This window comes from Mytilus edulis, chromosome 1 (genome assembly GCF_963676685.1).
Source record: "Mytilus edulis chromosome 1, xbMytEdul2.2, whole genome shotgun sequence".
Taxonomy (NCBI): Eukaryota; Metazoa; Mollusca; class Bivalvia; order Mytilida; family Mytilidae; genus Mytilus; species Mytilus edulis.
Window position 1 is genome coordinate 113,200,406 of NC_092344.1, and position 15,010 is coordinate 113,215,415.

The 15,010-nt window shown below is 31.4% G+C and overlaps 1 protein-coding gene across 3 annotated transcripts in view; it reads left to right on the forward strand.

Moving 5' to 3' along the window:
* Positions 1 to 15,010, forward strand: part of LOC139500557 (HEAT repeat-containing protein 1-like) — a 78,162-nt gene that overhangs the window by 31,878 nt on the left and 31,274 nt on the right. For all 3 annotated transcript variants that reach the window (XM_071289309.1, XM_071289316.1, XM_071289324.1), the window contains 10 exons: positions 5,962 to 6,125; positions 6,838 to 6,984; positions 8,800 to 8,953; positions 9,412 to 9,560; positions 10,433 to 10,616; positions 11,117 to 11,292; positions 11,696 to 11,884; positions 13,311 to 13,541; positions 13,703 to 13,831; positions 14,118 to 14,212. In XM_071289309.1, coding sequence (XP_071145410.1) covers positions 5,962 to 6,125; positions 6,838 to 6,984; positions 8,800 to 8,953; positions 9,412 to 9,560; positions 10,433 to 10,616; positions 11,117 to 11,292; positions 11,696 to 11,884; positions 13,311 to 13,541; positions 13,703 to 13,831; positions 14,118 to 14,212 — 1,618 coding nt within the window. The remainder of the gene's footprint in view (positions 1 to 5,961; positions 6,126 to 6,837; positions 6,985 to 8,799; positions 8,954 to 9,411; positions 9,561 to 10,432; positions 10,617 to 11,116; positions 11,293 to 11,695; positions 11,885 to 13,310; positions 13,542 to 13,702; positions 13,832 to 14,117; positions 14,213 to 15,010) is intronic.

The window sequence follows — 15,010 nt, forward strand, 5'->3', positions numbered from 1 at the left end:
AAAGTCCTTCCCAAAGGAAGTCCATTCATGTCCAGTGAAGGATGTTTATTCAATATTGTTGACATCGCAATGTCTACAATGTTAACACGATATAGTGTCAACATTGTTTACATTGTTTGAACCCTTATATATTGTTTACATCGTTGACATCGTTAACATCGCGATGTATACAATGTAAACACGATGTCGTGTCAACATTGTTGACATTGTTTGAACTTTTATATATTGTTTACATCGTTGACATCGTTAACATCGTGATGTTTACAAGGTTAAAACTATGTCGTGTGAACATCGTTGACATTGTTTAAACTCTTATATATTGTTTACATCGTTGACATGGTTAACACCGCGATGTACACAATATTAAACCGATATCTAGTCAACTTTGTTAACATTGTTTGAACTCTTATATATTGTTTATATCGTTGACATCGTTAACATAGCGATGTATACACATAAGAAGATGCGGTATAAGTTCAAATGAGACAACTTTTTATTTAAGTTACATCTTTTATAAGTATACCCCTATAGATTTGACATTAATACGGAGTCTTGGTTTTTATCGAGTAGCAAGCTATGAAAGGTACAAAAAAAACACTAGTGTAAAACTATTTTTACAGGAAAAATAAAGGTCTAATGTAAAAAAAAACATGAAACTAGAAACACGTATGAACAATTCAACAAACGACAACTACTGAACGACAGATTCCTGACTAAGGACAGGTGCAAACAAATGCAGTTAGTTTAACGTTTATATACGTACCATAGACTCAATATAAAATATAAACACGATTTGGACACAATATTGTTAGCATTGTTATGTGAACAATTTAAACAGAAAGGTATTTATTAAAAAAGAAGTGGTATGATTGCAAATAAGTAAAATTTCCAGTACATACATACTAACTGGCACATCTATAGATAACCGTATGGCCTTTAACATTGAGCAAAGTTTATATGGCTTAGTTAACAATAAAAGACGCCGACATGAAAAATGGAAAACAATTTTAACTAGTATATAACTAACTGCTTAACCATGTTAACTTTTTAGCTCACCTGGCCCGAAGGGCCAAGTGAGCTTTTCCCATCACTTGGCGTCCGTCGTCCGTCGTCGTCCGTCGTCGTTAACTTTTACAAAAATCTTCTCCTCTGAAACTACTGGGCCAAATTAAACCAAACTTGGCCACAATCATCATTGGGGTATCTAGTTTAAAAAATGTGTGGCGTGACCCGGCCAACCAACCAAGATGGCCGCCATGGCTAAAAATAGAACATAGGGGTAAAATGCAGTTTTTGGCTTATAACTCAAAAACCAAAGCATTTAGAGCAAATCTGACAGGGGTAAAATTGTTTATCAGGTCAAGATCTATCTGCCCTCAAATTTTTAGATGAATCCGACAACCCGTTATTGGGTTGCTGCCCCTGAACTGGTAATTTTAGGTAATTTTTGCTGTTTTTGGTTATTATCTTGAATATTATTATAGATAGAGATAAACTGTAAACAGCAATAATGTTCAGCGAAGTAAGATTTACAAATAAGTCAACATGACCAAAATGGTCAGTTGACCCCTTTAGGAGTTATTGACCTTTATAGTCAATTTTTAACCATTTTTCGTAAATCTTAGTAATCTTTTACAAAAATCTTCTCCTCTGAAACTACTGGACCAAACTAATCCAAACTTGGCCACAATCATCTTTAGGATATCTAGTTTAAAAAATGTGTGGCGTGACCCGGTCAACCAACCAAGAAGGCCGCCATGGCTAAAAATAGAACATAGGGGTAAAATGCAGATTTTGGCTTATAACTCAAAAACCAAAGCATTTAGAGCAAATCTGACAGCAGAAAAAGTGTTTATCAGGTCTAGATCTATCTGGCCTGAAATTTTCAGATGAATCGGACAACCTGTTGTTGGGTTGCTGCCCCTGAATTGGTAATTTTAAGGAAATTTTGCTGTTTTTGGTTATTATCTTGAATATTATTATAGATAGAGATAAACTGTAAACAACAATAATGTTCAGCAAAGTAAGATTTACAAATAAGTCAACATGACCAAAATGGTCAGTTGACCCCTGAAGGAGTTATTGCCCTTTATAGTCAATTTTTAACCATTTTTTGGTAAATCTTAGTAATCTTTTACAAAAATCTTCTTCTCTGAAACTACTGGGCCAAATTAAACTAAACTTGGCCACAGTCATCATTGGGGTAACTTGTTTAAAAAATGTGTGACGTGACCTGGCCAATCAACCAAAATGGCTGCCACGGCTAATAATAGAACATAGGGGTAAAATGCAGTTTTTGGCTTATAACTCAAAAACCGAAGCATTAAGAGAAAATCTGACACAGTTTAATTGTTTATCAGGTCAAGATCTATCTGCCCTGATGTTTTCACATGGATCGGATAACCCGTTGTTAGGTTACTGTCCTGAATTGGTAATTTTAAGGAAATTTTGCCGTTTTTTGTTATTATCTTGAATATTATTATAGATAGAGATAAACTGTATACAGCAATAACGTTCAGCAAAATAAGATCTACAAATAAGTTTACATGACCAAAATAGTCAATTGACCCCTTAAGGAGTTATTGCCCTTTATAGTTAATTTTAAGTTTTTGTTAATTTTTAGAAAATATTTTCCACTGTAATTACTGGGCCAAGTTCATTATAGATAGAGATAATTGTAGCAACAAGAATGTTCAGTAAAGTAAGATCTACAAACACATCACTATCACCAAAACACAATTATGTCATGAATTTATCCGTGTCCATTGTTTAATATGCACAAGACCAAGGTGAGCGACACAGGCTCTTTAGAGCCTCTAGTTTTTTAAAAAGAACGGAAAAAAATGTATATACATCAACAACAAGATGTTGACACTATATTGTTAACATTACGATGTATACGATGTGAACAATGTAAACAGAAAGGTGTAGACACTATATATACAATATAAACACGATGTTGACACAATATTGTCAACATCGCGATGTATACGATGTGAACGATGTAAACAGAAAGGTATAGACTTTATATATATAAATACAATATAAACACGATGTTGACACGATATTGTCAACATCGCGATGTATACGATGTGAACAATGTAAACAGAAAGGTATAGACTCTATATATACACGATGTTGACACAATATTGTCAACATCGCGATGTATACGATGTGAACAATGTAAACAGAAAGGTATAGACTTTATATATATATATATACAATATAAACACGATGTTGATACAATATTGTCAACATCGCGATGTATACGATGTGAACGATGTAAACAGAAAGGTATAGAATCTATATATACAATATAAACACGATGTTGACACGATATTGTCAACATCGCGATGTATACGATGTGAACAATGTAAACAGAAAGGTATAGACTCTATATATACACGATGTTGACACAATATTGTCAACATCGCGATGTATACGATGTGAACAATGTAAACAGAAGGTATAGACTTTATATATATATATATACAATATAAACACGATGTTGATACAATATTGTCAACATCGCGATGTATACGATGTGAACGATGTAAACAGAAAGGTATAGAATCTATATATACAATATAAATACGATGTTGACACAATATTGTCAACTTCGCGATGTATACCATGTGAACGATGTAAACAGAAAGGTATAGACTCTAAATAAACAATATAAATACGATGTTGACACAATATTGTCAACATCGCGATGTATACGATGTGAACGATGTAAACAGAAAGGTATAGACTTTATATATACTAGTATATATACAATATAAACACGATGTTGACACGTTATTGTCAACATCGCGATGCATACGATGTGAACGATGTAAACAGAAAGCTATAGACTCTATATATGAGACAATATCTGAAAAAGTCTAATTTCCATGTCCCGCACTTCACCAGCAATTATTTTTTTATTCAACCATCTTTTTTGAAAATTTTAAGTTTTAGTATAAACTAAATTATATAATGCACCATGGCCTGCCAATTAAACACTCATTCTTATATTTCTTCCAATAAAATATTGTAATTTAAATGTTCAACCCCCCCCCTAAAATCATGTTGTCCCCAGTGTTTTTTTGAAAACTAATTCATTCAAATAATATCCAAATTAACTAAACAGGCGTCCGATTCTCACATATATGATGTATTATTTAATAAACTTGCCCCTAATTTGTCTTTTTATATTATAACTATAGCATGTAATAAAATTTTGCAAATTTTAAGAGAAAAAAAATTTGTCCCCAGGGGTGATTTCCCTCCTGTTACCACTGGTTTTTTTTACCTGTGGAAACGTTTACAAGACCAAAAGTTATTTTCCCATTATGTATTGTAAAGAGCATCATTTCCTGAATGTATTAGTACAAAGAAATAGTTGGAAAGGCGGCCAGGTTTGAAAATTCAAGCCCATCCAAGGTAAGAATTTATAGAAAAATACTTATTGGTGTTCTATCCTGTTATAGCCTTTTTTTACACTTTCTGAGAATATTTTTAAGTGTGCACCACAACATTAAGTGTGTTTTTATATCATCTGTTTAAAAGTTATATGTCACAGGAAATACACTTACATTTAATGTGATAAAAAGGACAAAAACTATCGCGTAATTCCTTTCTGTTACGTTCTGTCATGTTACCTGATCAAAAGTAACAGCATAACCATCATCAGTAACAGGAAGGATGTTCAAGACAATTTCACTGAAGAATCGAACAGTTAATCTACTATATGCCAACCATTTCATTTAATATAAGTTATCACCCCCATATCAAATAAATTTCAAAATAATATACAGTATATTGAATAAAAAAATAGGTTTTTTGCTTTTGATAACAGCAGAGATCATTGTGCAATTCTAGTATAGTAGATAGTAACAGAAAGGAATTTATTTTAGAATTTTTCATTACCCGGGCAGATTTTTCATCTTGCAAATACAGTTTCAAAGGATAAATGACATTGTTTGCTGTTATCTTCCAATTGTGACCAATCTAAAATGATTTATTTTTCTTAAACTTTAAAATAAAGCAGAAAAATCCTTTCTGTTACCAACTCTGTCCTGTTACCGTTGTCCTGTTACTCAAGATTCTTTCATGTTACCGACATATCTGACTATATTTAAGTATATTTCTAAACCTTTTGTATTGCAAATGCTAAAATCAATAATTGGCATTTGATAAACTATTGCAGGATATACTAGTAAACCACAAATAGTGTCTTAAACTTATTCCTTATTCCCATTAGAAACTTTTTAAAATTGATTCACTTTGGTAACAGGAAAGAACTGGATTTTTTTTGTACCATTTTTTTAAATTGCCATTGTTTCCTTATTAAACAAGTATTTGAATTACAGACAACAGTTCCTAGATCCCCAATGTGTGTTCTTTGATTTGTGCTATTAAAATACCGGGTCTAAAGAATTTTTTTTGTTTTTTTCTTATTGCCAAAAACTAGACTTTTTCAGATATTGTCTCATATATACAATATAAACATGATGTCGACACGATATTGTCAACATCCCGATGTATACGATGTGAACGATGTAAACAGAAAGGTATAGAACATATTGATAGGATACAATGTAAACACAATAACGACACTATAAAGTTGACATTGCGATGTTGACAATATCGACAAAACATCGTGCACTGGACATAGTTCAGGAAGTCAACTAAAAAAGGGATCTTTAATTATCATGATTACAGGGGAATCGGCAAGCAGACATAGAACTTTATTGTCTCTCTTAAGGGAGAGAACTAAGACAGGGGTCTCTAAAACAGGGTCAATTACAGAGGAATGGGCAAATAGACTATTGAAGACCTTTTGTTAAATACTGGTTTACAGTTTTATATTATTCTGTAATGTCCTTCAAAATTATTATCATGTGTAATCAGTTATCAGAAATGCATAATTGATAGTTGTTCTAATTCTTTTGATTAAATCCATTTTTTACATAGGTGTACAGAAAACATCAGGATCACCTATCAAATCACCAAAATCACCAAAATCTCCAAGGAAGAAGAAGGTTGAATATAAAGAAGATGATAATCTTGCAGAAAATATGATTGACAGTTTTGGACGTGGATTGATGGCTTGTACTGAGTTGCAGAGAGATAATATGGTTTGTGATAAACTTAGTATATGTATTATTAAATTAAAGAGTTGATTCTTTTAGCTAATGCCCCTTGCTTGACCTTTCAACTAGAAAGTATTAGATATGCAGATTATAAATGCTTTGTTCACTCATGTATTATACCCTCTCCACAACTCATGGAATGGTCAGCATATTACAATCAACTTGTATGTCCATCTGTCCAAAACATTTGTTACCTTCTGGTTCAAAGAATGGTGACTCTTTGGTTGGATTGTTGTCTCTTTGACACATTCCCCATTTCGATTCTCTATTTTATTTGATATTTTGTGTAAAACTACAATGTTCAATTAAACCATGCAAGACATTGTCAGAGATGCTGCCATTCATTATCTTGTTATCAGTTATCATTGTGGATTTTAACTGATATATTTAAAACAAAATGCTAATATCTTGAGGTGCCACAGACTGCCATTGAATTATTTGAATGCATAGGCAGGTACATTAATCCCCAGCAAAGTAACGAACTTAATCATTCAGTATACAGTATGATTATTATGTTGACACTCATCTTACATAAAAAAAAAATGTTTTTCTCCATTCTATTTGTTGATTTTAAGAATGTCACTCATGCTGTCTTTCTATACTTTGTTAATTTATAATTGGTTTGTCTATATCTGTGAAATAAACAAAACAATTGAACTTAAAACAAATCATGATGGATTCTATGTTTTTATTTCAGATTATTGAATGGATAAGTGCAGACTTAGACGGCAGAGGGCAGTGTTTCATACTTCTAATACTGGACAAGTTATTATCTTTGGTGAAAACCCAGAAGGAAAAGGCCTTTATCTGTCTACAGATAATCCACATGATAAAGAAACTAGAGGTAGATTTGATTGTCTTTTTGTAAGGATTTAGGTTTCACCTTCACACTAGAGACTGGTTAAATTCATGGTTTAAGCTAGGATTTTGAGGGCTTTAGTCACTTTTGTGCGCTATGAAATTCAACCTTTTATTTAGTGTAACAGCAAGGGACCAAGGATATATGATACTAGCTTCGTCTTTGACTTTGTCAGATATTAAAGGACTTAACATGTTAAGCATGATTACAATTGGTAGTCAGCATGGTCAGTATTGTATGATTTGACTGTATTGACAATTTGGCCCTTATTATGAAAGATTCTGTCATGGGTGTGAAAGTTTTGTCCACAATTTCTCTTCAGTTTGTTCCAGAAGACATTCTTGATCAACAAAAGTTGAATTATTTTTTTAACAAGGAATCACAGTAGAAATTAACTTGCAATTATAATCAATATCCTTATAAAACATCTAAATCGATATTTGGAAATCATTTCTATAAGTTGGAACTGTATAAAATCCTTTTCGGAAAGAGTATAACACCTGAAAGGAAGTTGTAAACAAATCAAGAATAGATCACATTTACTACTTTCGGTTTTAAATTGAAACGAAAACAGAAAGTGACACGTGGATGATAAATCCAAAACGAGTCAGGATTCATCAGGAAATTATAATTTTTCAGTTTAAATTCCTTTAGTAAAATATATATATTTGTCTTTCTCGTTTATTTCTTTCTAAATGAGTTTGTATTCTACGTTTTTAATCAGGGTCTATAAATAGCCACAGGAATTACTTTTACCCATGCGTAGCACACAGTACAGGAAGCACCTGTTTAACTCGTGAAGTCATCTCTGAACATAAAATAAAGTTCTATATTTTTAAATGGAAACTGTCGAAAGTTTTTGATGGCAATTTATATCAATTATGACGAAAATGCTTTTGAATTACGAATCTACCAAATAAAAATGACGAAACTATACTCAATTGCAATACTCCTGGTTGTTAAAATGCCAACTGACAGATATTTTGACGCGGAAATATTTTTGCACTTTCAAAATTTAAGTGACGAAATTGATTTGAAATACTTTCGTCAATGCCAAAACTCTTTCGTAAATTACGAAAGTGACGAGCGCTAGCAAAATCACCGATTAAATTGTCAAAACAAGTTGTTCTCAGAAAAGATGTTTATATTGAATTATTTGATGAAATGATTCATGTGCTGTGTGAAATCAAACAAATTCTTTGATTATGTGGACTTTCTCAAAACAGATCTAAATATTTTTAAAGGTCAAAGTTAGCTGTGATAATGTACTTATAAGACTGGTAAATAATTTAGTTCAAATCCCTGAACTCTACAAATGAATAAATAAGAAAAGGAATAGCCTGTCTAGTTGTAACATGAACAATCAATGAGACCGCTAATCCAATGTTACAGCTCTTCTATAAAAGCATGCAAATCAAACCTTTGAGCAACTTGCTTGCTATGTTTGCTTGGATGTTTGTAAACAATAGCTAGGCAGATTTTTAGTATGTTTTATATATACTGGGATTTGATTGAACAATAGAAATTGGCATGAAATGAAGTTAAATGTTTATTGTCCAATCAAATTCCAATATATTGTAAACAAACTGAAATAGACTACCTACCTGTTGTTTACAAACATCCAAACAAACATAGCAAGCAAATTGATCAAAGATTTGCTTTGCATGCTTTTATAGAAGAGCTGTAACAACATTTGTTATTTTGTTTAACTATATAAAAGAGTAATACGTTGATATTTACAAGTTTTACATGTAATACTACTGGGGAAAATATGTCTATTAAATTTTTTTAATATTACAGATTAAGGGAGATGGAGAAATAACTACAATCAGCAAAGCAATAGTCACCACTTGTAATCAGATATTTAAAGAAAAGACAATTAGTTTCACACTTGTCCTGTCTGTCTTAAACAGGATGATGGCAGCTATTACCTTACCTAAAAAGCTCAAGGATGGTAAATAGAATTTGGTTTTAAATGTGACAGAGTTCCTTGTAGACACCAATTTTCATTGGTTGAGATTTTAAAAATTTTTGTTTGTTTGTATGGAAATCATAAATTTGAGATTTTTGAATGAGGAAATATCATAGTAAATAAACAATTTGTAATGTGGTTGTTTATTTATCGTTTAAATATGCTCTAAGTCAGTTAACCAGGTGATGTTTTCTTAGTTTAAAAAAATTCAAATTTTAAGAGTGAAAGAATAAGAATATATCTTTTTCATTAGTATTGGTAAAAGCTTTTCATCTATTGAAATCATTAGATTTAATATTCTATGGTTATAGTCATGAAAATCTTATAACTAAGAATTGTCTTTGTTATTGAATAAGGTTTTCATAAAACAATATCTATTCAAAGATTTATCCGAAAAAGATAATGGATTATAGTATAAGGCTAAATCTTCTAAATTTCAGTAAATTACTGGTATTACCATGGCAATACAAATGCAGAAGATCAGATTCTTGTTGTGTTAGTAGAAATGTTTGATTATATATTAGACAAAGCCACCCAGGCTTTAACTTGTGCAGAGTCATTCAGAGATTTATTTAAAGAGACAGTGGAGGTTAGTAAGTCTTACTTGATTGTGAAACTTTGAAGGTAAAATTCTTCATTGCCATTTAGAAATTTAATCTCAGAAACGTTCAAGGTAAATCATCAACTTTTCAAAAAGACATTTGGAATAATTAAGTTTGATTATGAGAAATAGATATAAGAAGATGTGGTATGAGTGCCAATGAGACAACTTTTCATCCAAGTCCCAATTTGTAAAAGTAAAACATATAGGTCAAAGTACTGTCTTCAACACAGAGCCTTGGCTCACACTGAAGATTATACCTTAATTATGAAATTTATGGTTTGTTAGCATTAGCATTGAAATCTTATTCAATGCTATTGGATAATATCATCATATTTAATTGAGTGTATTCGAGAGATCTGCTTATAAAAATTATGAATAATCAACTTCATAGCAAACTATAAAATTATGAGAAACAACATGTGACGATTCAGTTTTGATAAGTGAAATTCTTTTATTGACAAAAACTTAAGACAGGTTGATGATTGAGACTATTTATTCTTTTAAAATGAGGCAGTTGTTCAGATCCTCTTAATCTCATACTTTAGATTCTCACTTGAAGTTGATCTTATCAGGAACTTCTTGCCTTTGTAAAGTTAAAAAAATGTTATTGGTTAAAACTGAGAAGGGAAAAATAAAAGCTTTCAATGCAATTTCATTACCGGGCTTCATACAGTTTGTGACTCAGTCAACACTTTAACACCCCCTTAAAATTCAAAAAGAATCATTCAATTCTTAAATACAATTGAAGTATAGTATTTTTCACATGCTTTCCAAGAGCAATTGCTAGACTTACTGCTTAGATTTCTATCCTAATTTTACTATACTGCAGAAGTTTCAACAGTACTATTTTTCCACAGGTTGTTTTCCCAGATTCAGACCTACTCTTTAGATTCCTAGGTCTACTTTGGACCCAGCATTGTAACACCACTGAAACAAAGCTAGTTATCTCACTACCATTACAAGCCAGAGCGTTACAGATTGGTAAAATACACCTCCAGGAATTGAGAGCTGATAGTTTTACAGAAACTGACTGGACTACAGGTAATATGGATATATTGGTTGTTAAATGTTGTCATTTATAAACATTTTATTTCTCTCTTTGATCTTATAAATCTAGATCTGTGTGTATTTTTTATGCCCCGTTTATTATGCCCTATTTATGGGCATTATGTTTTCTGGTCTGTGCGTCCATCTGTTCGTTCGTTCGTCTATTCTTCCGTTCGTCCCAGGTTAAAGTTTTTGGTCAAGGTAGTTTTTGATGAAGTTGAAGTCCAATCAACTTGAAACTTAGTACACATGTTCCCTATGATGTGATCTTTCCAATTTTAATGCCAAATTAGAGATTTTCCCCCATTTTCAAGGTCCATTAAACATAGAAAATGATAGTGCGGATGGAGCATCTGTGTACTGGGGACATGTTCTTGTTTTTTTAGCAAACTACTTTAAATAGAAGAAGCTTTCTAGTTTTGAATCATGTACCCAGTACATGGTTAACAGAAACAATAAATTTAAGATTTAAATGATATTTCAATTTATTTCAGCAATACTTAATTTATTACTGACAACAAGTAGTTCTAACAAGACCATTCGTGAGATGTCTGTGCAGTGTCTACAGATCGTTCAGAACAAGATGGAGGAATCAACATTCAGTCCTGTCATCAAGAAAGTGCTCAGATGTCTACCAGAAATTGTGGCTGACCCTGAGTTCATTGAATCTGTAATGAAGCATTTGTTATAAACATGTTCCTAAATTTTTACAAAAAAAAAAGAAAAATGAAATGTTATGTTTGTAATAGTTTATTTTAATTTAATTTGAAAAGTTTAAATAAAAAAATGCCCTAACATTCTATTTGTCAGTATGGTAAATCTATAGTATATAAGTATTCCCAAATCTATTACTATTCAAAAATTTCAGTCAAATGTATTTTCACTGACTTTGATCAACAGAGAGCTATGGGAATGTTTTTAATTTCATTAGACTTGATATATCACTGTTTTTAAAATGTCATGACAAGTACTTTTTATTTCTCTAAATTGAAGTTTTTGGTTAAACTGATTTAGCAATATGTAACAATTAATTGTTGTAAGACATCTAACGTATGCCCGATGATTTATTAAAGGTGATGAAAGCAGTTTTCAAATCTATGGATGAAGAAAAAGAGAAAACACCCAAGAAGAAGAGACAGTCTTTAACGCAATCCAACAAAGAAGAAGCTCTAACAATGATCCTAGATGTTATAAGTGATAAATCTACCCCTCATTTCATACAGAAATCTTTGTTGGAGTTGATTAAGCATTGTCATAGCAGGGTAGGTGTGAAGCAATGGAATCAGAGCTTTAATGATAGCAGGGTAGTTCTAAGTCAGTGTATAAAGTCTAGCTCAAATGGTGATATACCTGACTTAGGTTTGGGGGACTAAAGACGAAGTATATATATTGTAAATAAAACGACAAACTTTCAAATTATGATCCTTTTACTTTGGATTCAAACTCCAAAAGAGGCTGATACATGTAATCATCAAAACAATCATGGTTAAGGGGGCTCCTGGGTATAAATCATTTTTTTTTTTCTAAAATAGGATTTCACTTTATTTTTTCATAAATGAACTTTATCATATACTTAAAAGAAAAACGAAATAAAAAGATGGGGTCACCATACATTTAAGCTCATAATCTGCCTCTGGAAGAAGCATACATTTTTGTTAATGTCCTTTTTTCTGTTGAACTAATAGGAGAAATAGATGTAATATCGAAATAAAAAAATAACCTAATTACAGAAATCGCTTAAATTTTACAATTATTTAGTTTGTGTACTGCTTATTTGAAAACAATAATAAAAAAATATAGGTCACCAATGAGTTAAAAAAGATATTTCAAATTTAATGCCAAAAAATGGCATTGTTGCACCAAAGAGAGATAATTTGGAGCTTTTTCAATGATATAAACATTTTAAAAGTCATCTTAGGCCAAACTCAATCAATTTTTGGGGTTGATTTTTGTACCATATCATGAAGTAATAACTAATAGTGTAATAAATAAAACTTGTAATGAAAACATAAAGATTTAATTTTTTGCTGAAATTTTTGAACCCAGGAGGCACCTTAAGACAAAGTTTCGCAAACTATGGATTCAACATACAGATACATATAACAATAATGGGTTAGGTAAAGAAATGAAATAATAATAAAACTCAAACACTGATAGCAGGTTAGATGTTAGCAAGCAGCTATGATAAGTCTCTAACATTGATAGTAGTGTATTCTAAATACATGCAAATGATGGAAGAGTAGCTTCTGCTGTTTATAAAAGGAATTAAAATCTGAGTTTATGGTTTGAGATCTAAGTTTTGGGAACCTTTTTCATGTCAAAAAGGAATATTTTTAAAAGTATTTCCTGTAAAAAGTTATTTGCAAAAAATGTGAATTTCTGACGATAACTGGTACTGGACCAGTATAATTACATGACCCTATACTTATATAAATGTAGGTTTAAAACAAAGTAACAAAGACTTGTTTCAATGACGATAGAAGGAATAGTTATACCAAGCTGGGACCATGTAGGTTTTTTTATGGATATTAGTATTTTTTTTCTGACCAAAATGAGTATCCAGTATTTGATTAATGTATATGAAGTTTAAGATCTATTGTTAACCTATAGCTACGCCTGGGATTCGGTGTCATTGCTTAATTTTTTAAGTAGTCTTGTATCATAACTGTCATCTTACTTTATTTACAGAAAATTCTGACATCTTTGATACCTAAGCTACAACAAGATTTGAAAGCGCTAGAGGAGGAAAATAAATCGACAGTATTATTTGACTGTTGTAAGATGATTTTGGAGAGATTTAACCCTGAGTTTGGAGAGGTCATAGACTCTGATGGAATCCCTGTGTTAATGGCTGCCTTGAAATCTGTTGTGTGTATAGATGATAATGCAGATACTATTCAACAATTTACTATTTATATGGTAAGACATTCATATGATCAATTTTTTTAGATTTTTTAAAAGTTTCCAAAAATGCTGTTGAAATACACATATGAGCCTTTATAGTAAAATCATTTTGGACCATTTAATATCAAGCAATTTATTCAAATTTCGGATTAAGATTATTTCATGTTTGTTTTCAGATAACAAAAGATTTGTATACGTCCCTGAAAATGGAATCACAGAAGAAAATTTTATCAACTTTATATTCCTTGTGGACAGAGTCGGAGAATCCGTATGTTCCCTCTACTATTAGGAAGATTCTCAGACATGTGAGTACTAGATTTTGCAGTTTTTTGTTTAAATAGAATTAAAGACGAAATGGCAAGTAATTCTGTAGCCAATTAAACAACTACCTGTTCAGAATATAAACAAAAAGGAAAGAAGGTATGAATGGAGATGGAAATTAATAACCTAACAATTTTTTTTTTAAACTCTCTCCACCTGATCATTTGAAATTTTTGCAGAATTATACAGAGGTTGGTCCAGTTAGTTTTCAATATCATGAATGTAGTCAGATTATGTAGGTAGCTTAACATTATTTACATTACATTTCAGCTTCCACTAGATGGTAGCCATGTTGCTGATGAGTTGGAACAGTGTCTAAGTGTCTCAAATGTTGGAACCCTAAGGGAAGCTAAAAGAAAGAAAAGGTGATTTATTGAAAAACCTTAAACACTTGTAACAATTGTCTAGACAGGGTACTCTAGCTTTCTCAACCAATAAAAACTGATATCCACGAAATAGTACATTAGTGTTGAAAGTGGCATTAGAATAACAATCAGTCAATCTATATAAAGAAAATTCTTGAAAAAATTTCTATCATTACAGTCGATTCCACTTAATTGCATACCGCTTAATAGCATAATTCGGTTAATTGCATACTTTTCTCCTGCACAAAACCATTTCCCATTCATCTAATGTTAAATTGTACGGTTATATGCATAGCCCCACAAGTGGCATTTCGGTTAATTGCATAGAAAATAATCGCTAGCTAGATATGCTTAGTTAAAACTGATGAGATTTTTGACCGGAAACAGCCATTTGGTAAGTATATTTTTCTTGAATGCATCATAATTTTTGATATTATTTCACATTTACTTCTGTGTTATTTAAATAAAGTTTTAAAACAGTTTCTTTCGTGTTTATATGGTTATAAAAAACTGAAAGGCCTCGATGTGTACACAGGTAAAGTTTCCCATATTCTATTTTAAGCCTCGAGGTCATAAAAATGTTAATCAGCTGATTGTTGTAAAAACACAACCATTCTATGATCTTCTATCTCAAAAGGTGTTAATTATTGATTGCATTTCAAACATAGATTACATTTTGGGTGTATTTTTAAAACGATAACGCCTGCTAATTATCGATCATTATCCAATGTGCATTCTCGTAATTTGGCTAGGGGTGATCTACATTTATGTTAAATATTACAGGGCATTTATATATGG